The sequence below is a fragment of the Paramormyrops kingsleyae genome, chromosome 23, assembly GCF_048594095.1.
Source record: "Paramormyrops kingsleyae isolate MSU_618 chromosome 23, PKINGS_0.4, whole genome shotgun sequence".
In the NCBI taxonomy this organism is placed as follows: Eukaryota; Metazoa; Chordata; class Actinopteri; order Osteoglossiformes; family Mormyridae; genus Paramormyrops; species Paramormyrops kingsleyae.
In genome coordinates this window covers 18,341,480-18,368,933 of record NC_132819.1, presented here as the reverse complement: position 1 = coordinate 18,368,933, position 27,454 = coordinate 18,341,480, and the positions used below count along the sequence as shown (strand labels likewise).

The window sequence follows — 27,454 nt, the reverse complement described above, 5'->3', positions numbered from 1 at the left end:
AGCTCCTCCAAATCGCCCAACTGATTGAACTCAATTCACATTTATGTATAAACAGTAATTAAAGTTCTCAGCATATGTCAATGTAACGTAGAAGACTAATTTTAAAAAATGTGTATAATGCAAAAAAATACCCGTATAAACATAGTGAGTAGCAAGCAGAGGACCCCATTGCAAATGGATTTGCAGCAAGTGAACACGTCAAACAATGTGCTAAGCATTATCATGTGTTAAAAGACACAGTCTTGATAAAGAAATATTACTGACAATCCAGAGAAAATGCAGTTCAGTTGGTCATTGCTTTTGTTACACGTTGGGAGCTAATTATGGTGATTCCTGATTTCTCATGATAGGAACACAACAGTTTATCTAAACATCTATTCATCTGAGCACGGCTCGATTCACTATATGAATCAGAAAAACAAGAAAAATACATTCACAGGCGATGCCAGAAGGGCTTTGGGGGGTTCTGTATTTTAGTTTAGTATTTTTTTGTCAGCAGTCCATTCAGATATATAAGTTTGTGAGTGTGCAGGATAAAACTGTCTAAGAATATATGTCCGGATTTAAAAAAAATCGAAAGCCTTTCATTGAAGCCCCTGGTCCTCCGTGTCAAAGCAGATCCATTAAGTAAACGGCAGAAATTCCGAAATGGGGCACAGAAGTGCCTGACATAATATAACTGCCTCTATATTGGGCGAGAAACACGCATCAGAAGGAATATAAATCTGCTCGTCGACATCCCCCCAAAGACATTTTAAAAACAGTAAGGCGTCACGGCCGACCCGGTGTCAGAGGAGCCCGAGGCAGGAGCAGGAAGGACGAAGGAACTTGGCGGAGCTCCGAAACCAGGGAGCACCTCTCTGCGGAGCCTTAAAAAAACACTCCTGCATCAGCAGCCCAGGAAGGTACACGGTGCTGTGCTCGCATGCGGCCCTTTTAAAGCTGTTTCCTTCTGGTGAAATATGGAGCCAATTGCTACCGTCTCGCTCAGGGGAGGCTCATGTGTCCTGCTCGCTGCGGCAGCCTGTGCGCAGCCGGCCGGGACTCTTAGCGGTGAGCGTTAAATCACAGAGCAGTGAGCTCATATAATTGCATTTCCGAAGATCCCTTCATTCAGTACAGGGACCTGGAACCACAAGGAAGGCTGCTCATGCACGCAGAGACGCACACATGCACACACACGGACACACACACGCACACATGCACACACACGGACACATGCACACACACACACACACACACACACACACACACACACAAATGCGATGCACATGCAAAGTCCACATATTCGTATCTTTATAGAAACTCTCCATGCATTGATTTGGGAAAAACACTAATCTCAACAATGGCAACCTTAATCCTACCTTACCCATGAGTAACCAAGCAGAATACAAGACTTTTGGCATTTTTAGTTTTTTGATTGCATTCACATATCTTTATAATTTTTTTTATTAAAAAATGTCCCTCCAAGGTAAACAGTTACAGGTTTTTATCACATTGTGGGGAAATCCAGTCCCCATAAATGTAATAATTACAAAATTGCATGCATGTGCGCTCACACAGACAGACACGCACTCACATACAGTGCACACATCCACATGCATGCACACAAATGTGCAAAAACTCATGTGCACACACGTACGCGCACAAATGTACACATATGCAAACTTGCATAATCACACATATATGCATACACACACAAACACACTTGCATTCAAACCCACACAAATGTACATACGCACACACATACACACACACACATGACTGCACACGTGCACACTGCCCTCCATTATCCTCAGAAGTGCCTTTAAGGTTTGCTGTGACCCCCTCATTTCCCAGCATAACCACAGAGCTGTGTATTCACTTGCTGTCCCCTGCTTGCATTCCAGACAGTTCTTCATGCATCCATTATTTGTACAATGAATACAACTGTCTAGTGGATCAAAGATGTCTGCTCTGTTTAAACATCTGTTAGGTGAGATGATTGTATTATACCTTAATATATAACACTGTCTTTCTTTCAGGCTGGGGAACACCCTGGATGGGACGCCAGTCCAATGCAGGACTATAGTCTGACTGCGTGTCTTTGGACTGTTGGAGGAAAACCAAGCAACTGGGACAGAGCATGCAAGCCCCACATGCACACAGAGCAGTGGTGGGATTTGGACCCACAGCCTTGAACATATGAGGCAACAGTGCTATATATGAATGGCAGACATTTAATATATGTACATTCAAATTATAGGTCTTATGCAAGCATATAAACGTTTCTGATTTCCTGGAATGAGGGCTGGAATAGGCTATGGTGGTGAGAAACCCACCCTGCAATCTGTCTGGCTCAAACCCAGGGCCACCTTTGACCTGGAAATCTGATTTCCAGCTCCACAGCAAGCTGAGAAATTCAGAACGGCCCGTCGCAAGAATGCTGTCGGTTAGTCTCCCATCTTGGAACGCAAAAGGCAGCGGCAGCCTAGAAGCATATTAGCCAAACTGTTCCCTCATCAGCTTCGTGTGAGTGGATCGCACTTCCTGTGCGCCACTGGGTTTCATGCCCTTCACAGAGCTTACGATGGCCAGCAGTACCTTAGAGAGGAATTGGGACATTGAGATCTAGCTTGTTATTTCTGGTGTATAATCAAACAGTTTGGATTTGTGATTTAAAGACGAATGGAAGGCAGAAACAGATCATAATTAATACGTAATTTAAAGGGTGTATGCTTAACCGTTTTAGAATAATGTCACTTTCTGTATTCAGTGGCGCCAAATTAGGTGAGAATAAGGATTGGGACACTTGGCTGGCAGGTGTTTCATATGAGCAGGCATCGGTCGTGCACTTAAAGAAGCCACGAATGTGCTCACGGGTTTAACCTTGGCTCTTGCCTTTCGAGTCAGACATAAACCAGCCGCAGGGCCAGAAATATGGCTGTGAAAGGAAAGCAGGCAATTTGGACCCTGAGAGAAAAGAGGAATTCAGTCAGAACCATTGCACAGAAAGTGTGCACAGTCATATCAGCAGCTTGGAACCCCTTGGAAAAGAGCAGCGGAGTGCGTGTGCAATCAGTAACAGCCAGGCCTGCCAGGAAAAACAACCGCAGCTGATGCCAGAAAAAAACAGATGAAGAAAAACAGTATAACATGTGCCACTGAAATCAGGCCGGAGAGTGCGGGTGTTAGGGCATCGCCACCTACTGTTTGACAAGGGAATTAAAAGCGCTGTGCCGCACACTGCAAACTGTGGATAAGCGCTAAAGAGCGGAGAGAGAGATGATGAAATGGTGTTACCCTGAAACAAACCAGAGCAGACTCTTCACTGGCTGAAAGGGGCCTGAAGTCTGAAATCACTCAATACTAATGACAACGGAAAAATAACCTGGGAACGCATCGCAACGCAAGACAGCAGAGGCTGGCGATTTCAGTGGGTGCAGCTCTTATGAGCAAGAGCCATCTGAAAAATATCATACTGCTTTACTTTATTTGGTCTTAATACTTTGTCTACATAGTAATATACCCAGAAATGAAGAGTAACAATCTGCACTGCACGTCAAATTAATCTTTTCACTGCAGATTCATAGACTTCCAATCCTACACTGCTGGACTGTGACCAGTTTTGAAGAAAACGCCATCAGTTACCTACCTGCTACGCAGATGGATGGAGAGCGAAAAAACTCCGAATCCCTTTTTCTCAGTATTAGCGCAGTTACTGCGTTTTCCCTTTGCAGAGCAGTATATTATGAAGACCATACTTGTTTCTTTTTTCAAGAAATGAATCCCTCCATTTCCGCGTCAAATGCATAAAGCCTATATCTTTACCATGTTTTGACTTCTGTTTGCACTGATCTGGATGGAGAAACATCCATGCATGACTCTTTAAGTATAAAGTTACTAGGTTAGGCTTAGGGTTTGGGACACACCCCAGAGCGATTAGCCAGTGGCGCAAGGATCTATGTTTGGAAACGTGAGTGGGTTCGGACGGCGGATGTTCTCTGTCACTCACCGTCATCTAAGTACATCTGGTCGAGCTCTTGGGGCTCCTGCTTGACGCTGACGGGCAGGGCGGGGGGGCGATCGGCCCCCTGCATCAGGGCAGAGGAGCCGTTCCCGGCTGGGGGGGTGACAGGGTCGAGCGTGCTAGGTGGCCGGGGCGGGCTGTAGGCCACACCGAACGGAACCTCCGGCGCCGTGCTAGGGGTGGAGGGGTGGGAAGTGGGAGAGGAGGCGGGGCTGCTGTCCGGGTAAACGGCGGAGCGCCGATAACCGTGAGGGCGGCCGCCTGAGGACCCAGAGAGCTGGGAAGTGGCCTGAGGCTGCAGCATGACTAGGGGGCAAAGGGAGCCCGGGGTGGCGCCTGGGGACACACCTGGGAGAGAAGGCTGGAGCCCTGGGGGCTGCGGCGGCCCGGCGGAGAGGCATTTGGGGTAGGAGGCCACGGACAGGTCGTGCAGCCTGGGGCTGGAGCTGGGGGACGAGGGCACGGTCACGTGGCGCTGGGCACAGGGCATGTACCCGCCCAGGCCGGGCTGGGGCTCTCCCGCTACCGCCGAGGGGGCCACGGGGGGGCTGTAGAAGGCCTTAGAAGTCACCGGAAGTCTGAGCTCCCCCTGGCTGCACAGTGTGGGCTCATAGTCATCATTCGGCTCCGTTTTTATTATTGGTACTAAAAAAAAGAAGAAGAAGAAGAAGAAGAAGAAGAAAAAAAAAAAAGTGAACAAACACACGTCCTGATTTCATGTGACTGACTAAGTGGGTGTGTGGCTAGGATACCCTCAGCCAAATAAACAGCCTCTGAATGAGAGTCTGTGTCAGAGGCTGGGCTCACCCACCCTGCGGAAAACGCCAGAAAAAAAGAAAAACGGATGAGTCATCAGCGCAAGAGGATCACAGCTGCTTCTAATACTGAAAAAGCCTATTATCCTTGGATTATTCCCCAGCTCTAATATTCTATTAAAGAGAAATATAAAATATTCTTATGCAGGAGATCTCGACCTAAGGGTTCCACTTTTTTAAAAGCAAATTACCGCTCGCTAGGATAAAATGTTGCTTGCTGGCTATCAGTGAGTGAAAGTGGTAGTAGCTCATGGTGGGGGGGGGGGCAAGGGGGGGGGGGGGGTCAGACAGGATTGATGTCCCACAAATTTTATTCCCAACTAAAATGCAAGCAAGTTGGGAGAAATGTTCAGGAAAAGGCACTTTATAAGCATGAATGTGGGCTGAATCTAACTGAAGGAATCTGTGTAGCTAGCTTTACAGTAACGCAGTGCAGCTAAGTGATAGAATTAGGGCTCTGTATAGGTGATATCAGTTTACTTAAAGTATAACCTCTGCAGTACAGAAATAAATATAAGAATTTTGTGACCTGCCTTGGTCAAGGTCTTTACTAAAGAGTTTAATGATAAAATAAACAACTGTATGCATTTCAGTCCGTTGTGTAGGAATGATACGTCTCATTCACTTAGCTGACACTTACTGCTATGGGTTATAAGTGGTTCTCACAAAAACGTCGGGTATCAAATCGAATAAAAAAACAAACATTAAAGAATAGGCAAGTTCACAGTAATGCTTCTTACTGGGCTCATGATACCAAAACAGGGTCAGTTCTCAAAGCCTGGTATCATTCGCAAGGATCCACATGAAAATCAGAGTAATGGGCCTTTATCCTGAGTTTGGTCGCAAGCCAAGTCTGGATACACTACACTGACAGACCTGGGTGGGCACAGCAGCACACAGGGCTACATAAATTAACCCAGCGGAGGCTCCAGTCGAACACAAGACCACCCAGACCCCTCCCTACCCTCCTGCTCCCCAGTTTTTGTCAACACAGATTGCTTGGCCACTGATCAAAACTCCAACCTTGGCCAGGCTCCAAATCAATAAAAGACCATATAATCCACGGCTTTGTTCCCTGGTAATGCTATGGGCGGGGCTACAGGGACGAGTGAGCCAATCACATTGAGGCCTTAGGCCTTAAATTTATGGAGTGATTTTAAAATGCTTATGGTGATTTTTATTCTTTTAATAAACACAAGCTGGGACGGCATGATGGTGTAGTGGTTAGCACTGGTGCCTCACACCTCAGGGGCCCAGGGTTCGAGTCTCTGCCTTGGCTCTGTGCGTGTGGAGTTTGCATGTTGTTGTCGTGGGGTTTCCCCCAGGTATTCGGGTTCCCTCCCACAGTCCAAAATCATGCAGAGGTTAATTGAGGTTACCAAATTGCCAGTGTGAGCATGCTGTGCTATGGCACCCTGTACTGGGTTGTTCTCTGTCTTGTGCTTGTAGATTCTGCTATAAGCTCTGTTCCCCTGAATAGGACAAGTAATTACAGAGAATGTATGGATGGATAAAACAGCCCATGTCTGACATGATATTTATGAATGGGCAACTCACAAACGTTTCACATCCCTACAGCTGTGCAGTGTGTGATTACACTGACACATCCCTACAGCCGTGCAGTGTGTGATTACCCTGACACATCCCTACAGCCGTACAGTGTGTGATTACCCTGACACATCCCTACTCATCTAGAAGCCGACCTCTTGGCTGTGCTTCAGCTTTCTACTACGCTCGCTCCGCAGCTCTTGCTTTCGGGCTTAATTTGCGGTACCGCTGTGTGAATTCGCGGCGCGTTCATTAACGGCCAGCATTTTCTTTGATAGCCGCTGTTCTTCACCTCCTCCCTGACCTTTAAAACGTTCCGCTGCGGCTGTTTTCTTACCGCTGCCAAGGGCATCCCAGAACGCCTCTGGCCAACTTAGCCCAGACAGAGGGGTTAGTGTTCTGTGCGACTTTGCGTTCCATTTACAGTGGGTGTGTCAAGTTACTGACTCACCCAGGGCCGCCCTGCGTTCAAACAGTGCCTGGTTTGCCTCCCTCTGCTACAACCCAAATTTAATCGGAATCAACGTCCGGCAATTGGGCTAAATGAAAAATTGTAATGGAAAATAGAAAGGATATCCCTGATGCTACCGGATCGTAAAACCATTTATTTACGAAACAGATCCTCCCTTGCTACTGGTACCAACTCTAGCTGGACAGCTATGAATTAAAACATTATAGCTATAAAACGTTATAGTCACATCAACTACACACTATACCCATCTATATAAGGAACTAGCTCCTTGGTTGGTACTCTAGCTATGTTGATAGCTTAATGCGTTTCTCTTTCGACGGCCTTAAACCGCAGCCATAGTCGCTAAAGCGGCAGGATCAATGAGACAATGTGAAGAGTTTACTCCTCCCGCCAGCTGCCTCATTAGAGTGCACTGATCAGTCCGTGAAGTTCTTGAACAACAGTGTTCAGTCACTCGACGCATCCAGCGTTCAGATGCCGACCGCAGTGAGGCAAGTCCCAGCAACGGCAGCATTAAAATAGCACGTGTTCGTCTATTTCTGTGTTCGGATAGAGGAAGTGTGTCTATCGGCGCGTGAAGCACCCTCGAACGACGACAGAGATGACTAAGTCGGAGAGTGCCATCACTCCCGTAGGACCTGCTGCCGTGTTTTGGGGCTGCTAATAGCACTGAAAGCTGCACTGGGTGGGCCTGGAACAAGGGGGGAAAACGGATGTTATGATAGAGGAAGGACTTCTGTAAATACCCCGGGTGGCAAGTGCCAGGTGTGCGTCTCTTTTGGGGGTTTACAGGTTCACGCAAGGTTCTTGCCAGCTTACAGCTTTACTGACTCGACTTCAACTGAGAAGCTTTCATTTCTCCCTTCAACATCTGATATGCAGTTGGACAGAAGTGTAACAGGTATTTTTTGAATGAGATCAAAAGGCTGTTTTAGTCAATGCTCCCCGATGACCGTTTCCTTTTTGATCACTGCAAAAGCAGCCTGGGACGTATGCTGCCCCATTGTAAAGGGGCTTAGCTGGGAGAAATGTAAGCTAATCGGTCTGAGTGAGGGAATAGTCCACGTGGCTCCCCCCAGGCTGGCCCCAGTGCTGAGGGAACTTCCTGGCTATAAGTGCTACAGGAACCACTGCCTGCCAGGCCACCCGGCCCACAGCACCCCCTCCCCCCACCTTTATGCACACAGCCGCACGGCCTTCAGAGACAGCACACGTTTCTAAGAAGCTGTGTGAAGCCCTCACAAACCAGAGAAGAAGTCCAAAAACACCTCACAACCCATCTCTGTTTTAAGGCCCTGTTTACTGCCAGTGAGTTCCTTATCGTAAGCGATTTTTTTTTACTTCCTTTTATAAATTTGCTAACATGCTCACAGCAATGAGGCAACAGTGAGATGAACTAAAAATAGAGGGCAGCTAATGTGACAGAGGGGAGCTAATGCTACAGCGGGAAGCTAATGTTACAGAGAGGAGCTAATGTGACAGAGGGGAGCTAATGCTACAGAGAGGAGCTAATGTGACAAAGGGGAGCTAATGCTACAGCAGGAAGCTAATGATACAGAGGGGAACTAATGCTACAGAGGGGAGCTAATGCTACAGCGGGAAGCTAATGTTACAGAGAGGAGCTAATGTGACAGAGGGGAGCTAATGCTACAGCGGGAAACTAATGATACAGAGGGGAACTAATGCTACAGAGGGGAGCTAATGCTACTGAGGGGAGCTAATGATACAGACAGGACCTGGATTTCACTTTAGCACTGAGTTCTCGCTGTGCGCTAATTGGCCAGTCTCCTATAATCGTGCACGTGTCACTAATGCTAATGTGAAACAGCTGGATGAGTCTTTCAGTCAAGGAAACAAACCAGTCAAAGCATAAGAAGAGCTGAACTATTTAGCTAAACACAGGAGCCTTTCAGTTTGAAAGTAGTTTGTAAAACCTGAAATAGCTCAAAGTGTCTCCCTGACATGGATTACCTGGTCACCCTAGCTATATAATAATTCTAATAATAATAATTTAGGCAGTCCCACATCTAAGAATATCTGACTTATTGACAACTCACACTAACGAATGGACTTCCATAAAACTATATATTAAAGATTTGGGTTAAATACAGTGGTTCGTAATAACAAACGTAACTTTGTGATGCTTGTAAAAACATTGCACGCCAGTTGTTCGTTGGCTTAAAATATAATACTGTACCGTATGTAGGTACTTATTACAGTATTATTATTATTAATTATTATTATAATTAAAATAAAAATACAGAAAAAGGGAGTGGCGATTGTTAGTTAAGTTTCTTGTACCACATGCTGACTGAGAAACAAACACTTCAGTCATCTTGGAAACAAATGGACCCTGGACCGGCTCTTCCTGGCCTCTCTGTCGTTTCACCTACAACCGAAGCTCCTCCAGCCCTTTGTGTAGAAAACACTCCTTCTCAGTCCTACTCTGCAGCCAAGGCAGTACGAGGACCTGATGAGTAACACACCCTCCATTTGGGCTTCCCGACAGACGGTGGGCTCTCTCTGTTTCTGTTCCCTTCACCTTCACGGAGGATGCCATCTGCGAAGGCCGAGGCGTTCCCAGAACCGACGCGGCTGGCGTTCATGCCGCCAGGCCCTCTAAGATGTGTTTTTTGTGGTTGTGAATTTTTTCTAATTTCAAATAAACGAAGAGGACGCCACGTCACAATTTTATTCACCCAGCAGTTACTGGAAACAGGCTGGAAAAGCTGAGTATAGACCAAGAGTAAAAGCAGGCTTTTTGTGTACCCTTTATTTTGTTGTTCCTAACACAAAATGCAAATAATCGTCCAATAGCTGATTTATCGTTAAATGAATGACCTGAAAATCAGCTTTGGAAACAGAATCCTCCGCTTCCAACACCAAAACTCTCCAACTCATCAGTGGAAAAAAACCATCAAATTGCAAAATTCATAACCAACTGCCAAACCAAAGAAAAGGCAATATCTTTTTTTAATTGGTAAACATCAAGTTAAGTATCCATTCAAAAGACATATGGTTTCTAATGATGCATATTAAACTGGAAGATTCTATGTTCTATGTTTACTATGTTCAGCAGATGTTGCAATCATAAAAAACTCCATATTATTTAATAAAACTAATAAAAGTACGATCAACCAGTCGATGTGACTGTAACACGGCAGTCTACATGCCAAGAGCAGTCGGCAGACCATTTGCAAGCGCCGACCGCAAATCAAACACAGTTCCCTGTGACACTGACGGATATGTGCTAAAACCAAAAACCAATGAGGACAGCAAGAAAAGCAGCTGCATCAAACCTCCATTCGCTTTCCCCGTGGTATGACGGCACGAAACGGCTGACAGGCAGCAGAGACTGCGACAGTGGCAGCTGGTACGTTATACAGCTGAAAAATAATGTTGGAACAGACGGACCGTAGTTTTGATGACACCCCGTCTAATTTTTTGTGGGCTATTAATGCCATTTTCTGTTACATATTCATTTGTAAGGAGGCTTAAATGCTGTAATTAACATGTCTTGCACCTTCCTCGTCATGTGTTTTAAAATCCATTCTTTGCATTTATCTTTGGCCGCATAGGAAAGTACGACAAAGAAAATGGCACGCTTCCGAGGTTTGCTCAGATCTGTAGTGCGTAGGTATTTTATGCTAAAGGGAAACAGTCCTGGGATGCAAAAACGGACAAGCCATCTCATTTTAAGCATCCCGCTGCCCTTCTGTTGGCTGCTAAGGGCCCTGCTGGCGTGGCATTGCGGGTGTTATTATTTACGCTGCACACTCATACCAGTCCAGGGTTCCCAGATTACCTGAATGCTAACCCCACATCAGTGCCCCCGCGGACAGCTGTTGATAACTTTCCTACTGGGGAAAACCTGAATGCAAATTTTGTTCCGTTAAGATGGGATCTGCATCACGCCGTACACACTCTTGAACCTAAGGGACTCTGATAGACGGCCCAAGGGACTCTGAAGGTGACTCTGAAATGGGACGATCGTGACCATGCGGTTGACACGATACGGTCGACAGCATGTGAACCGTGTTATACTAGTAGCATGGAACCCTGGGTCACCACATGTCTCTGATCTAGGTCACCAATATAGACCAATGTGACAATTCATCTTACCTTAGATTAAACTGGTTACATGAGACTGATAAATATGCTTAAAGAATTTAAAGAAATAACTCTATATACTCTATATCAGGGGTGAGCAGTCTTATCCAGAAAGGGCCATTGGTTGTGTGATAATTGGCTGCAAATCTTTAATTAGATTGCTAATTAGAGGACTGATTGGTTGAAGAGTGCTCAGACCTGGGTTTGAATAGCTGACCTAAAGCTTATCCTAAAAACCTGCATACACAGCGGCCCTTGGCGGATAAGATCGCCCAACCCCTTTCTATATTGACCTCCACATGTATCTGTTGTGATATTTAGATGAAAGGTTACCCTGATGGAGACATTACCATTGGTGGGCAGGTATGTAAAACGCTGGAACTGACTCCTCTTCCTTTTGCCGTTGCAGACATAGAAGTTCACCTGCACGGGACTGGATATCCTCTGATTTCGGTATGGTGGCAGTTCGACCAGCATCACGCTCTGCAACGAAATGAAGGGATGCCATTCTGAGTACGCACAGGAAACGCAGAGCGGCATGTACTGCTGCTTAAAATGAGCCCTTTGCCTTCTTCGGCCACTCAGCTGGCTGTGTGAGATGTACACAGTCTGCACCCTGGCCGGTGCCTATTTCATTGGCTCTCGTTCACCGTAAGGACATATCTGTCAAAGGGTTAGGCAAGGAACAGTGCCACATATGTGCTCAGTCCTTAGCCAAACTCTTCTGGAGGCTTCTTATTTTCACAGGAAGGCCCCCTCCTGACCGCCACCCAGCCTCGACTATCGGACACTGGCGAGTAGCGAATTTCTAACCCCTCGCGTGACCTAAACTCTGCCCAACCCCAACCCTAACCCTACCAGAGCCTAACCCTAACCCTTACCCAGGCTAACCCTAACCTTTTCTTAGCCTAACCTTAACCCTAACCCTTTCACAGTCTCACCATAACCCTAACACTCTAGCCAAGGCATCCGTAGTGAGCAAAGACGTTTTCTGTACGTGCGCTGACACTTCCCGATTTATAAAAAGGAAAAAAGAGGAAAGGAAAAAATAAACGAATAAAATGAGTAAGTGATGAGGAGCAGGGAGCTGCAGCTTGGCGACAAGGCTAAAAGCGCTGATTGTTCTGCCTCACAGATGGCTCTGCGCCGCACGCAACAATGAAGTGTCTCTCTGCTTCATAGAAGGCTTGAGAATCTCCTCTTTATGAAAGATGAGTAGGAGGATTATTCCCAAAATAAAAACAGCCCTTGGAAAGTGAGCCGTGAGACTCTCCTTTCTTATAAGAATAAAACCCAGTTTAGGTGAAAATTAATGAGGTGGCAGCAGCTTGAATTACGTCCAGTTCTAGCAGCTTGTGTAGAAAATGGATTACATTAAAATGCTACACACAATATGAAATGACACATTAAAGGGCAGACTGCACAGGGGATCGTCTTCTGGAGGCTTTCCGGATGGAGGTGGAGGAGTCACGTGTCGCGGGGGGGGGGAATCTGCCTGGCGCCATATAGGGTGCTGAGTGGCCCAGCAGACTGCTATGACAGGAGGGGACCGTGCGCCCGGAAATGCCCCCAGGCCTTCGGAGAAGAAACACGCGATCCCAGGACCCCCAGACACGGACACTCACCAGCACTCGCTCTGCTCCTGAGAGCTACCTCACCCCCCCATATAGCACCAGAAGAGGGAGCTACTCCATTTTGAGGGACTCCTCTGAGTGCGTGCCCTGTTTTGCAAGATCCCTTAAAGTCCGTTATAACGGGATTGTACTGTAATTCACACCTCAATAAACCTCAACAACCGCTCTTAACAGTCACAAATAATATATTTAGGCAAATGCTCATGAGAGTTTTAGTTACACAAAAATGTTCTAAGGGCAGAACAAAAAATGATTGGTTTAGAAATATAACCAATCAGATTGTAGAGGAGGTGCATCAAAGCAACTACAGGGGGCAACATCAAGACATCTGATTGGTTGGTCCTGCATCTTCTATTTGTTTGACCCACCTCTACAATCTCATTGGTTATCTCTTTGAGCCAATCATATTTCGTTCTGCCTTCAGAACATTTTTGTGCAAGTAAAACTCCCATAAGCATTTGAAAAGCACAATCAGTATTAATCAACACTAAGAATGTATCTCAACTGGTAAAAAAAAAAACACATGGATTACCGTGAATATACATAACTGAGAGGATTAATTATCAATTTTCATTTGACTGACCGATTTGATGGAATCCTTGTCAACTTTGGCCTCAGTTTCCCATATGTGGTGACCATCTAAAAAAAAAACAGAAAAACACAGAGGTGAGACAAATGAAAAGGACTGGTGAACTTTTGAAAGCGTCTTAAATTTACGGTTTCTTGAAATACACAAAAAGGGCCAATCTTTTATAGAACACCTCTACAGAGGCACTGAATTTATTCGAGAGACGCTGAGAGAGAGAGAAGCGAATTACAAGCAGAAGGCACTCAATGAGCTGCTTTCTTACATCACTGTCTAAAAATGAAAGAGAAAATGGGATTACGTCACTGTGCTGTCACAGGCCCCTCAGCCTGGGGGGGCCAGGACTGCTCTGAGCTAATTTCCTGCCACGTTCTTGTCTGACTTGCTGGCGTGGGGGGGGGGACCCCAAGCATATGGATCCGGCTAAAGGTCTGGGCCACATCTCGCGGCCAAAGGAAGATCCCTACCTCTGTCACGCAATCAGCTGTTCATAAATCACCCGTGTTTAGCTTTCACGAACGCTGCCAAAATCCCACAGCGATAAACAGTCAGGATATCATTAAGTGACATTCTGCATTTTAAACTTCATATAGCCTTTATTGCGCCCATGAAAGGACCGTTAAACTATTTATTTGATTCCATTAACATTCTCCCTTAACTTGTCGGGAGAAACAAACTGATCAGGGAAGACTGGATATTACCTAACAGAGCAGCAAAATGAACGGTCAGACATATTTCTTTGTAATGGTCGTTTTCGTCTTACCAGTCACTCACTGGAACAGTCTGACTGAGACATCACAACATAATGAATAGTGAATGAATAGATTTTACAAGCAACGCTTTAGCCTTGCGTAAGTTAGAACTTATGTTCAGAAGGTCCCAGGTTCACACACCAAGGTTGGCAGAGTGATTTCACAGTTAGACCCTTAGGCATGACCCTTAAGCCAAATTGCTCTAGGGACTGCCTGAGTCTGATCTCTCAAGAAATAAGTAAAATATTGAAGGCAAGGGGATGACCAGGATGTGCAGACTGAAAAGTGACCCACCCCCACTCCACCCCACCCCCCGGCCGACAGTGACTGCAGGTGCCTGTCATTCTCTGGCTGTGAAATGGCACCGTTCCATCTGTAACACCAAGAGAGGGGACCTTGCTGTCCCTGTGCAGGAAAATGTAGGACCACTCTGTCAGCTATCTAGGAGTAAACATGGTTTTTCAGCCCCCAAAAAAAAAAACACACACACCTCTTGAGTTCTATACAGCATTTATGCATCTGGAGGTTTAATCAACGCATACTACTAACTAACAGGGGCAGAAATGAGAAGGTAGTGATTTCAGGGGCTCTGTCAGGCAGGGAAATTGCTCTTTGGGACTGAACTCACAAAGCAGTGTGAGTTCCTCTCCCTTCCAGATGAGCTGGACCGAGGCCACATATGTGAGATACCTTCTTGTGTCCGAATGAGCTGGAGAGCCGATAACCACAAATTGTTCCATTGGCTCTCGGCAACATCTGCCGAACGCTCCGGATTCTGAAATCACCGGCACCCCCGCCTCCCGCACTCCCACTCCCCCCCCCCCCCCCCTGCCGTCTTCCCAGATTTTTTCAATCAGATCTGGGCTGTTATTTTATTTTTTTTTTCCCTCCAGCCAGGCTGAAAAGCAAAATAATGAGCTTCATAGACATAACACAAAGTAGCTGGAGACTAGCTGCGGCTTCGGGCCGTAATGGCGGCCCGCGGGGATCAGACGGCGGATTCCGTCATTCGGCATGGCGAGGAAAACAAAACGGCTACCTGTGCGGCTAAGAAGGGCAGAGAAACTGTAGGGAGCCGCAGTGAGCACCAGGAATGTGCGCGTCTGTGTGTGAAGCCCCCATAAAGATGACTGCCTGCTGGAGCGCCGCAAAGGCCTCTGGGAAGATGGCAGACTGTGGGGCCTCGGCTCGGAGAGCCCCATGCAATCAGCCGGAGCCAAACTGAAATATGATCAAATATACGCACGTTCCCAGATTTATTCGCTGCCGCGTGCACATAAAAATGGCACTGATGAAAAATAACCTCGGCGTTTAGTTTAAAAACGAACCTTTCTCCCCTAGCGTTTGTGAGAGAAAATGTGCGTTTGTCGGTCCTCTCCGACATATGTTTATATTTTACATTAAGACGACATGGAGTTTCAGCTAAATGCACTTCGGCGGAGATTCTCTCGTGATTATCTCATGAAGACGGCCATTGTTCTGGCTTCACTCACACAGCCTCTCTCTTCGGCTGTGTGGACGCCATTGTTCAGCGACTGCAACTAACACGCCCAGAAAGTGAACCGCCAATAACGACAAGGAAGCCCAGTGGACACGACTGACCCTACAAATGGCCTGCTGGACCCGACACTTAGGAACAGCAACGCTGATTATCCATCATTATCAGAGAAACACATAGTTTAACTTCATCTTTTGTTTCCAGTAAACCTTTAACCATCTCTTCTATTAAATTTTATGTATGTACTAAATATATATTTATGGACATATGTGTACATTCAGCTGCAAGTCCTCACCACGAAAATCTGAAAATTACACTTGGAAGTCATGCTAGACAGACCCCTCGGCCAAGAATAATCCTCAGCGTCTGGGTTTGACGCGTCCATCTCATCAAGAGAGCCACCTCACCTCCGTCTCTGGATGTGGCAAAGGGGGGAGGGGGGAACACGTGGAGGATTGCCCCTGGTGACGCTAAGGGACGAGGGACGTGAGCTCCGGGGGATCTGCTGCCATGTACGGTGTGGGGATGCTCTACTTTTTATGCGTCCTCCAGAAGTCCCGGCAGACGTCCAACACGCCCAGATGCGAAAGCGCTCTCATTCATGAGGGAATTCCTCTTCGTCTGATTCACTGAAAAGACCCCCCCCCCCCACCCCAAGCACCACCCCCACCCACTGCTCCCTCCCACACGCCATCCCAACGCACAGTGCGGTGTGTGGAGAAACACGAAGCTCTATACCTCCTGCGTCAAGCTCAATCCCTTGGAGACTCAAAAGGTCTAGTTCTCAATGAAGTACAAGTTATAACAAAATTGAGGGGGTTTGTGGAAATACCTCAACACAATAGTTCACTGAGGCTGACCTTATGGTTTAGAGATCTTCTCAGCCCAACTCTCTGCCCATAACGACAGGGCTGACAATGTTTTTTACAGATTAGCTTTGAGGACTGTTAAGCTCATAAATCTATACTCTAATTACTGTAGACCACAGAATAGTAGCTGATGTTCACTAAAATGATCAGTAATTATGTAATTATGTACGTTCAGACTTCCTGAAAATAGTGAAATCCCTGCGACTTTCTCAATGATTTCAATCATAATGCTAAAGCGTGACTCAGTCGTTTTTTCTTGTGTTATTTCTCTACGAGGCCAACAACCCATCCAACATTTTAAGTCAAGGAGGTTTCAAAGAATGATTTATCAGTGCTCCGATTTCAATGCTAATGGATTACCATAATCCTCTGAAAGGAACTATAAAATGGGAGTCGCCGATGCTATCATGCTATCACGGTTCAGTATGTAGCCAAAGGACCAAGGAACAGCAAATGTACTATACTGCTGGAGAGTGCAGCTGTTTTTAAAGGGAATTTATATTAAGGTCAAAATGAGGGCACTCCAAATGACAGCTAAGCATTAGAGCGCTCAGTCAGCCGGGATTCCCTTCGGGATGAATCACTGTCTGAGACGCACATGCTTGGGTATACACATGCACGCATTTCACTCACTCCCATTTCAGTGCTATTAATTATTGCTAACCTAAATCTGACTAAAACTAAAAAACATAAGAAAAATGATAGCAAAGGGAAACAAAATAAAGGAAAGAAAAGGACAGCTGAATCAACACCTAACTGCGGCCCTCCTTGGAGCACAGCAGCCGTGTGGTGTGAGGCTCAGCAGGTTAGAGAATCATGTCTGGAAGGTTGTGGGATTGAATCCCGTGGCTCTTTCCTGCTTGTGGCTTTGAGTCATTCACCCTCTTCTACAAACTGACTTATTAAATAGTACATTTTCCATACATGTCTTGTCCATGAATAGAACAGCATGTCTCCTACAGTCCCTTGGCACTTGACACCCTCACACATAAATGGCACCAGACTGACTGGTGAGCAACTTCAAAGTGAAATATACACTATATGGACAAAAGTACAGGGACACCTACAGGAACTTTTGTGACATCCCATTCTAAATCCATAGGCATCAGTATGGAGTTGGTCCCCCCTTTGCAGCTACTGTATAACAGCTGCAACTCTTCTGGAAAAGCTTTCCACAAGATTTTGGAGTGTGTCTGTAGGAATTTCTGCCCATTCATCCAGAGCAGCATTTGTCAGGTCAGGTACTGATGTTGGACGTGAAGACCTGGCTCACAATCTTCATTCTAGCTCATCCCTAAGGTGTTCAGTGGGGTTGAGGTCAGGACTCTGTGTGGGCCAGTCAAGATCTTCCACACCAAACCATGCCTTTATGGACCTTGCTTTGTGCACTGGGGCACAGTCATGCTGGAACAGAAAAGGGCCTTCCCCAAACTGTTCCCACAAAGTTGGAAACAGAGAATAGTCCAAAATGTCTTGGTATGCCGAAGCATTAAGGGTTCCCTTCACTGGACCTAAGGGGCCTAGCCCAGTCCCTGAAAAACAACCCAATACTATTATCCCTCCTCCACCAAACTTTACAGTTGGCACAGTGCACTCAGAAAGGTAACATTCTTCTGGCATCCAACAAACCCAGACTCGTCCATCAGACTGCCAGACAGAGAAGCGCGATTCGTTACTCCACAGAACACGTTTCCACTGCTCCTGAGTTCAGCGGCACCGTGCTTTGCACCACCCTATCTGATGACTTGGTTGGACTTGGTGATGTGAGGCCTGCATGCTGCTTGGCCATGGGAGCCCATTCCACGTAGCTTCCTGTGCACGGTTTGTGTGCTGGGGTTAATGCCACGGGAAGTTTGGAACTCTACACTTACTGAGCCAGCAGAGCGTTGGTGACTCTTACATGCTATGCACCTCAGCACTCGGCGACCACGCTCTGTTACTTTACATGTTCTGCCACTTCTTGGCTGAGCTTCTGTTGTCCCTAAACACTTCTACTTTGCAATATTACCTCTTACAGTTGACAGCAGAATATCTAGCAGGGAAGAAATTTCATGAACTGACTTATTGCAAAGGTGGCATCCTATGACAGCACCATGCTTGAATTCACTGAGCTCTTCAGAATGACCCATTCTTTCCCAAATGTTTGTAAACCTGACTGCATGGCTATGTGCTGGATTTCATACACCTGTGGCAATGGGTCTGGATGAAACACCTGAATTCAATGATTAAGAGGTGTGTCCCAATACTTTTGTCCATATAGTGTAGGTATGGATTCATACGTATTGTCAAGAGTGACCGAAAAGTCACAATATTCTAGCATTTCCTTGGTGCCCTGAAATCCTATGTTGCGTTTTAGATCAGTGTTCTAGATGGGACCACTTTTTTTTTTTTTTAAAGGATGCACAAATAATCTGATAGATAGGCGGCGTTAAAATGTACTGGACATGTGTACAAAGGGCAGGGACTTAATCAACGCGAGCTTATGACCCGCGCTTACTGGGAATTCCTCGTTCATGGGAAATAATTGCAATCCCCAATCCCCAACGCGGGGGGTGGGGGTACTGGGAAGCTTATGGAGTCATTTCTTTTGGATTTTCTGATGACTGGAATACACATCGCAGGCTGGTACACTGAGAGCACTGCTCAAGATGGAGTTTATATTCTCACGTCTACATAAGACTGAGAAAAGGAGACTGTTACTACTTTAGAACCAGGAAACTTCTGGAAGGTGTTTACTGGAAAACATCCTGGAAAAATAAGAGTATGCTTACATTGATTGTAGGGCTAGTAATGGCTGTCTGCAGGTCCAGCAGGCCATAATTACAATGATTTATACAGGATAGGTACAATTTATTGGTATTATTCAACTTTCCAAGATTAAATTATTCCATATTTATGACAGAGAATGATATGAAATAATGGTTTTTATATAGTGTTGTGCATCACAAAGCTAATACAATTGTTTTCGTATTACGAAACTGGAAAAAAAGAATATGGAAAATTTTCAAAAATACTCCAAAACATTTAATAGACGAAGCTGAAAAATTATGCAACAATTGTAAAGACGGGGCGACAAACTGCAAGATATTTACAACAAATATGACTGCGTCTGAGAGTAACGGCTTTGGGTTGCAGCTCGACGTGTGGTTCTCATTTCGCTCAGATGAGCATCCACAGGTCGTTTCCAGGCCCTCAGCCAAAAATACATTTTGTGGGGGAGTCCGGCAGCTCAGTAGGTTTCACCGACCAAAGGGGGGGGTCCCCCTCATTAGATATAGCTGATTGGGGGGGGGGGGGGGTGTACCACTCTGTAGAAGCAAATTCACAGGGGGTCCAATCTTGTAATTTTACTACAAAAACAACATTGGGGGCGGGGCATGCAGCTATGTGACTGCTGTGATTGGTTGTTCCCCTCCACATGGGGTGGAGTCCATCAGTGGCCTGGAGACAGACACTCTGCATAAGGAAGCTGCACATGTCTCTCAGGACACAGGGATGACAAACAAGCTGTGAAAGACCCGGCGGGGCATGGGGGGGGGCGGGTGCAAGCAGGGAGCAGGGGGGGCGGGGGGGGGAGGCCTCCCTAAGGCTCTCCGGACTGCGCTACTCTAATCTGTTTAGCAGGTCGGCAGCTGGCGGAGAAAGCGGGAAAATGGAGGGAGGGGGAGGATACAGAGGGGGGCTCCTGAGGGTTCCCTCACGGGGATTCCCCTCAGCCGGAATCCATCAGCATCGAGCCTCTTGGTGTAATAACAAGGCGGGGGCACCGGAAGGCAGTACTGTGTGCACCCCCCCGCCCCCCAAGAGATCTGCAACACTGATGGCTAATTAGTTTGGGACGCTGAGGCACCGGAGCATTTTGAGGGCTCGCCAAGCCGGCCAGAGTGAGCAAGGCTGGGAGGGAGAGCCCGGCGGGGCGGGAGAAGGGGGGGGGGGGGGGAGGAGCCTGGAGGGCGTTTCCATGGCAGTCTGGCCAAGGAATCCAGAGCCGGTGCCAGATGCAGGGAAACCCTCTTCAAAAACAAGGGAGCACACAAATCAAGGCCAGGCCAGCGTGCGGCAAGGGCCCTTAGACGGGCCGTTAAATCCAGGCTTCTCTAATGGACGTGGGGAAGGCGACTTCCTCTCTCCAGCGGGGGGGCGAGGACAAGCTTCTTACTGTCACACAGTCACGCGTACGGCTGAGCACGGATCTACCGCTCTCCCTGTCCCTTTCAGCCATGCAATGAAGGCAATTGTATGTATTTCCACAACTGAGGTTAGGCCCAAGTTTCCTCCACAAACTGAATCAAGGAAATTGCTGTTTGTAAACCTTTAATATCAACATCTTGGAGCAGCTCCTCCTTCCCATTGAAAGGCAGTAAAGGGCAAAAAGGGAAAAAAATCAAAACAAATATTTTGGCGCACGTGAAACAGCACATGCCCGTTGTGTGACTCATCCTTTAACTTGTGGCGGGCAGTGGAAACTCTGCAAAATGTAAATACATTCGGTTAAAAATACAGGGGCCTAATGCTCCCCATGTGTGCCTCCGCAGCACGACGATAAGTGTTTTGACAGAGGACTGCGAGGCAGCGAGTGAGGGTGATCCCTCTGACTGGGCTTTGCAGAGACCCGCGTGCGGCTGACCTCCACCAACTCCTGCTGCATACCTTGGGCCTTCTCCACAAACACCACTTTCGAGTCGGCCTGGAAGTTGTGCCCGCTCAGGAGCATATTCTTGCCTCCCGTGGTGGGACAGCTGTCCAAGCTCTGCTTCTCCACCAGCGGCAGCTCCTGTGCTGAGCGCTGGGCTGTGGAAGGAAAGGCAGAGGGGCAGATCTGTCAGCCCCTCGAGCTTCGTGCCAGACACCACTGCACTGAAGAGCGTGGAGGTGCAGCGGTATAATGCTGCTATTATTTACACGCTAGGTTATAGAAGCAGGGAATTTGCACTGGGAAATGTCAGAGCAATGAAGCCATATGCACGACCCAACCACTAAGTAACAATGTTCTTATTGCTAGCAAATATAGCAATTACATATTCAGCCATTAACAAGTGACTAGCCATGTATAATGGCTTCGAGATAGCTAAAACTGCACAGATAGATTACTGGCGGGGTTCTGTAACCCGCACGAGACAGAGAGCAGCACTCACAGCACTCGATGGGGTTGGAAGCGGCCTGCAGTGACACGGTTCTGCCACCAGGCTGCTCGATGTGCACGCGGAACACCATCCTCACGCGTGTGTTCTTGCGCCCGATGTCCGTCTCGCCTTTCCGGAGCTCGATGTCCGAGTTACGCAGCTTCAGGATCCCGGCACAGTCGATTCTGCCGTGGGAGTAAAGGCCGTGTCACGCTTTTGGCTGCTGAAGCTCCAGTGAGGGCTGATCTCTGCACTGAACTCTGTGTAAATCCTCAAATCCCACAGACGTTTCATTCTCTCGGGGTACCTCAAGGCTCCATCCTAACACTGTGTACTGTTCTGCACAGCAATAGCTTAATATGCTACATAATATGCACTTCTGAGAACGACCAGTAATTTCATTCTTTCTATGGTTTTTTCTATTCCTTGGCTCTCAATGTACTTTTTACACCCAGCTCTGATGGTCATTAAACACTTTGTTAATGTCCTCACCAAAACCCCTTCATACGTCTCTGAGTTTTCTGGTTGGAAAACTGCTCACTCTGGCTTTCAGACTGCTTCACTCTGAGCTTTTATAAAGAATATTAAAGAAAATTGCTTCCATTGCATTGTGCCATCTTGGAATGTTCATACTCTTCTTTATGTTCATTTACATTCAACAAAAGATAACGATGAGAGTGTCATTTATTTTCAGTAAGTTCGGTTTCTCCTACAAACTGTGCTTTGCCTAATTTGTCCATCCATTTCCCATGACCTTTTACCAGTTCAGGGTCAGCGTGAGCCTAGGGCTCGTCCCGGGAAACAGTGGAGGCAGGATCCCAGTCTATTGCATGGCACATACACACACTATGTCAAATTTAGAGCCAACAATCCAGCCAAATATATGTTTGTGGACTCAAACTCATGATTACACAGGGTGAACACACAAACTCCATGCACATGTACCACAAGTGGGATCTGAACCCAAAACCCTCACATGCAAGCCTACGGTGTTCACCCCTGTCACTGAGCTGCATTACTAAATGCACAATATTATATTTTTGCATAATAATATACATCACATATGTATTACATTAAGTAGATTAGAACCAATTTTACTAATTCAGTCAAGTATTGATGTAGAACTAATTCTAAGCTGTGTCATTATATATTTTAGGCATTTTAAGCAATGAAACATGGCAGAAGGACTCTTCTTTCTAAGAAACTGAAAACCTGGAGATCAAGCGAAATGGGGAAGAAACAAATGAAGAAGATGGCATGAAACGAGAGAAAACCTGACCATCTGTAGCCACCAGATCACGTTTCTTGCACCAGCGCAATTTTACTTAAGTGGTAGGACTTTAAATGCGACTTTATTCCAGTGGACGCAAAGAGCGAACTAACTATTGCTTATTGATCTTCATGGAAATTAACACGGGAATATTACCACTGTTATATATTGGTTTCAGTTATCTCAAACATTATGATGACTGCTACCTTGCGTGCAAGTCATCCACAACTCTCCATAACTAATCTCCCATTGTCTTTACAGAGCCACAGACATTCTTGATGGTGCATCATATCTCGTAGAAGGCTGGACCAGCCACTGAAGGACTCCACTAAGGAGACTTAGCCCCCACACACTGCCCCACCCTATACAACCTGTCCATGTGCACATATTTATTGACAGTTTCGTATTTTGCACATATTAATAAATGTTACTTGTCCTGTCTCGTGTTTTGTTTGTCTGTCGTGTACAATGACAATAAAGAACTGAATCTTGAACCACAAAACCCCAACAGTTCACTTCTGTATTTATGTATGAAGGCAAGAATTCTAAAATATAAACTGGAAATTCTTGTCATAATGCATTTCTATTGGACGCTACAGTGTTGTCTGAATAAGTGAATGAAATGCTTTCGTGAAACAATCAGATAGCTTCAGATAGGCTTTGCACATTTGGTCCCTAGTGAGTAACGCCAAGACGGATCCAGCTGAACGGGACTGATGAGAGAGCAACGACGGCCAAAAAAGCTTCTGCCTGAAGTTTAGATGCCGCGAAAGCTGTTTAGCGTTCTGTCTGCTCTTATCTGTGTTCCTGACTGCTATTACTGCAGCCACGTGGGAAGGCATGGTATCTATGGTAACAGATATGCCAGATATAACAGAAGATTAATTGTCATGGAGATGGAGAAAGTTCACCCGAGGCTGATTAGTTGTGCATCTGTAAAATCCCACTCAAGATAATAAACAGCTCATAGTCAAAAAGTATTTTTAACCCATTATCTATCTAGAGTGATTAACGACGCTCCTCCTTAAATAGGACATAGACTGCTGGCCAAGTATAATTACACAGCTGAAATAGAAAATACACTCAGTGGCCGTTTTATTGGGTACCTCTCCATAGGAGGCGCTTCTGGCTTGAGGACCACCTCAAGGTTTGCCGAGTACTGTTGTACTCAGCTGTTATTTCTGCACTTTTGGCCTTGCTGTTAGTTTTAACGAGTCTGGCCATTCTTCTATAACTGGGGGTTTTCTGTTCATCGCACCATTCTCTATAATCTCGAAAGACCATCATGTCTGGCACCAATAATCATACCACATTTAAGATCCCTTAGATCAGGCGTCTTGGTCGTTCTGATGTTAGCTGCAGTGTGTTGGAGAAGCAGTTATGAAGATGGATGCACGGATGAGGGATGGACAGTAATGGACTGCAGTGTTCCCCCAATTCTGGCAGAATACATTTCCATGACTTTTCGAAAACTTTTCCAGGACCATAAGAAAATTTTCCAAAACCCACAAGTTTGTAAAACTAAAGTAGATAGAATAGTGCTTATATAAGGTAGTTAACTATTGACTTCCGCTCGTACATTTCCTTTGCAGAACGAAGCGGGAAACAGAAATGAACAAGGCCAGTTTCCAAAACTTTTCCAAAACTCTTCCTCTCTATCCAAAAATTCCAAAACTTATCCAGGGCCTGGAAAAATTATTTCAAAATTCCAAAACTTTCCCAGGTTTTCCATGACTGCGGGTACCCTGGGACTGTAACTAGGACCATTCAGGGATTTGGGCAGACAAACTTCAGATTAGAAATCCTTAACCACTAGGCCACCTGCTGGCTCTTGGTAATAAGCACATGTGACGTAGTTCTGTGTCCTAACAAGTCAGGTGGACACTGGACAGAATGGGACAGAAGCAGGCAGGAGACAGGAGGTCGGCTGGGACACTCACATGGCACGCATGCCGTTCTCCGGTAACAGGGGAATCTCCAGCACCTTGGTGTTGCACTGCATGACCTCATGGCTGGCGGTGGACACGGTCTTGCCGGTGATGCGGTGCACCTGGTAGAATGCGTGGGGGCGCAGCAGGCGGTCGTCGGCAGTGCCAATAAACAGCTGCAGCGTCAGGGGCTCGCGTTCCATATAGCCGTGCAGCTGAAGACAGACAGGACCGGTCAGGATGAGGATCAGTGATCTTTAACACCTATGTAAGATGAAGGTTATTCCATACCCACACGCCGTATAGTTTATTCATATTAATAAGTGTGATTTTTGAACATATGGAAGTCCAAATATTACAGAACAAAGTATGCAATGGAAAGTTGAAGAAGGACTGCATTCATTAGAAGTGATTTCAAGAAATCGTTTAACAAGCTACTCAGTACAATATTTCCACATCTAGTTCCTGACTTTACTTACAGCATCTGATGATATTTCAGGCTGTCTTTTCTATTTTATTCACAGACGTGCACCAAAATATCATCTTAATTTTCTGAATGAACTCAGGCGAATGGTGGACTGGCCGTGTCACACCTCCTTTACAGGGAAATATCACGTAATAGAAACATACATGTTTTAACGTTACAGGATATTCCTTTCTGCCTGCTTAAATCAGCTGTTTATTTGAAAGCAATTTATGGCGACCTTCTGCAGGCCTCACTGCATACGAAGTGTATGTAAAACACTCGCCTGCGCTTCCCAAAAAACTGTACCTGCTTCATTATGACATCATAAAGAATATGTATGATGAAAGCATTTGCCGGGAGCCAGCCTCCATGTCATACTGAGATAAAAGGCCCCAGTTTAAAAGCAGGTGTGATTTCCTTTGATATATCACCTTTAACAGCTACTGTCACCTCCAATAACAGGAAAGGAATGGGAAATATGGCTTATCAACATACAATGAGCGCCGCCCAAACCATTCACATGGGGCACTGACTGGATTACAGCCAGATGTGGTTAATCTAAGATTTTGAAGCATTGTAAGCAGCTACTGTGAGAAGGAACAAGTCAAAATCATGGACGTTTGTTTATTATTGGCCCAGATAAACAGCCCTATTCATTTCAAAGCTTTCAAAACTGTATATACTGCAAATGGGCTTTCATAATAAAATGAACAGAATTACAGTAGATAATATCGCAGTACTAACCATTTCTGGGGTTATATATAGGAACTTACAGATGAACGTAAACAATGAAAAATAGGGTTAGGGTTATGACATTCAAATATGAAAAAATGATATAGTGAAACAAAATATGAAGTTCAGAGGACTAATATAAACAGCCGCTGCACAGAGATACACGGGACTCGGAAATGTGTGAGTAAGGAGTGCGGCACAGAGGAAAAGCTCCGCAGCTGGGTGTGTGGGAGACGCTCAAGGTGGGAGGAGAGACCATCCAGCACTGAGTGAGTCCGCAACTTACAGAGGATGGCAGACTGGAAGACTGAAGAATGTAAAACTCGTGTGGTGGTGTCGATGGGTATCAGCAGATACGCAGGTACCTATAACATCTGCTGGCAAAGTGAACGGCATCCGCTAACTGCCTGCCGCGTAGCCTAGCGCTGGCGTTTTCCTGCTCCGGCTGGAAAATGACGCCAATAATTGAATAAACACGCGGATGCGAGTCTGCGTCCTCCGGCGGCGTCTGAGCCAAACGCTGGGAAAGTAGGACAAAGCTGGTGTTAATCTAGTGGCATATAGAAAAACAGCTTCACGCCGACTGAAGAAGATCCATTTATTTTACTACGCTGACTTCGAAGAGCGGGGGTTGCCGCTGACGAGCTGGCAGCGCTTAACCTCGTAAGTTCGTGCTCCGTCACACGCCACGTATCCCCCAATGCGTGCCCTGCGCACCGATCGGATCAGACTCCATCTTCCCTTCCCACAAGGACCACGACAGCCAGCTCACTGCTGCACAGCTTGATTGAAAAGCGCAGCTTGCTGTGGGTTATTATGCATCGGAAGGATCCCCAAATGTTTTGGGAACTGAAAATCTAATGTTACATGAACGTTCGTGTAATGTTTAGACAAAGGTTCATTGTATTGCAGTGGTTAGGGGAACGTTAATACAACCAAACTTCTGAAAGGTTAACATAGAATCTTACTACACATGTGCCATGTATGATGTGAAGAACCATAAAGTCTCACTCAACTGTCAGAACCACTGATGGGCGAAAAGTGTCCTTGGACATGGACGGAATGGGCCTTTTGTGGAACAGAGCCCCTCTTCAAGATTTTGTTTCATCATTTTTTTCCTTCTACGCCAAGGACTGTCTACTATGTGGGAATGAACATTAAATATAAAATGCCATAATTACAGGTTGCTTATTTTTTTCCTCCAAATCCATTTGTATGAGAAATCCCATAATCCCATCTTCATACTGTAATTTTCTTGGTCCCACGACAGAGTTTTAAGAATGGATGATAACAGGGACACATAACTCTTCTTGAGATGTTCCTTTCTGTTGGTTTCAAATCCGTGCTCTGGTCTGTTTCCCTGACCACAACGCCCCAGAGTCCCTCTCGCATCGCAGTGTCTAGTTCATGCCAGGGAATGGCACAAGCAATCCAGAGGTGTCACAGAAAATAGGGCATCATGGGTAACAGTCTTTAAGCCAAGACAAAAAAAAAAAAGAAAAAGTTACAACTACTGCTTGAGAATGATTCAGCAAGTTCAAAAACAGTTTGTCTGAAAGCAGTACAACACGGGGGAAAATGGGGATTATTTGGCAGGGCTAAACTTTTCTTTGGAGCCGCGGTGCCAGATACCTGTGTGGTG

At 46.0% G+C, this 27,454-nt stretch overlaps 1 protein-coding gene across 8 annotated transcripts in view; it reads right to left on the bottom strand.

Moving 5' to 3' along the window:
- The window catches only part of nfatc1 (nuclear factor of activated T cells 1), a 54,165-nt gene that overhangs the window by 13,991 nt on the left and 12,720 nt on the right, over positions 1–27,454 (bottom strand). For 2 of the 8 annotated variants that reach the window (XM_072705441.1, XM_023828179.2), the window contains 6 exons: positions 24,627–24,829; positions 21,429–21,601; positions 20,944–21,084; positions 13,172–13,227; positions 11,305–11,437; positions 3,995–4,654 (listed from right to left, as the gene is read on the bottom strand). In XM_072705441.1, coding sequence (XP_072561542.1) covers positions 3,995–4,654; positions 11,305–11,437; positions 13,172–13,227; positions 20,944–21,084; positions 21,429–21,601; positions 24,627–24,829 — 1,366 coding nt within the window. Of the gene's footprint in view, positions 1–3,994; positions 4,655–11,304; positions 11,438–13,171; positions 13,228–20,943; positions 21,085–21,428; positions 21,602–24,626; positions 24,830–25,093; positions 25,211–26,098; positions 27,257–27,454 lie in introns of those variants that run through there. The other 6 variants (XM_023828213.2, XR_011984885.1, XM_023828206.2 and 3 more) reach the window with 6 other exon arrangements.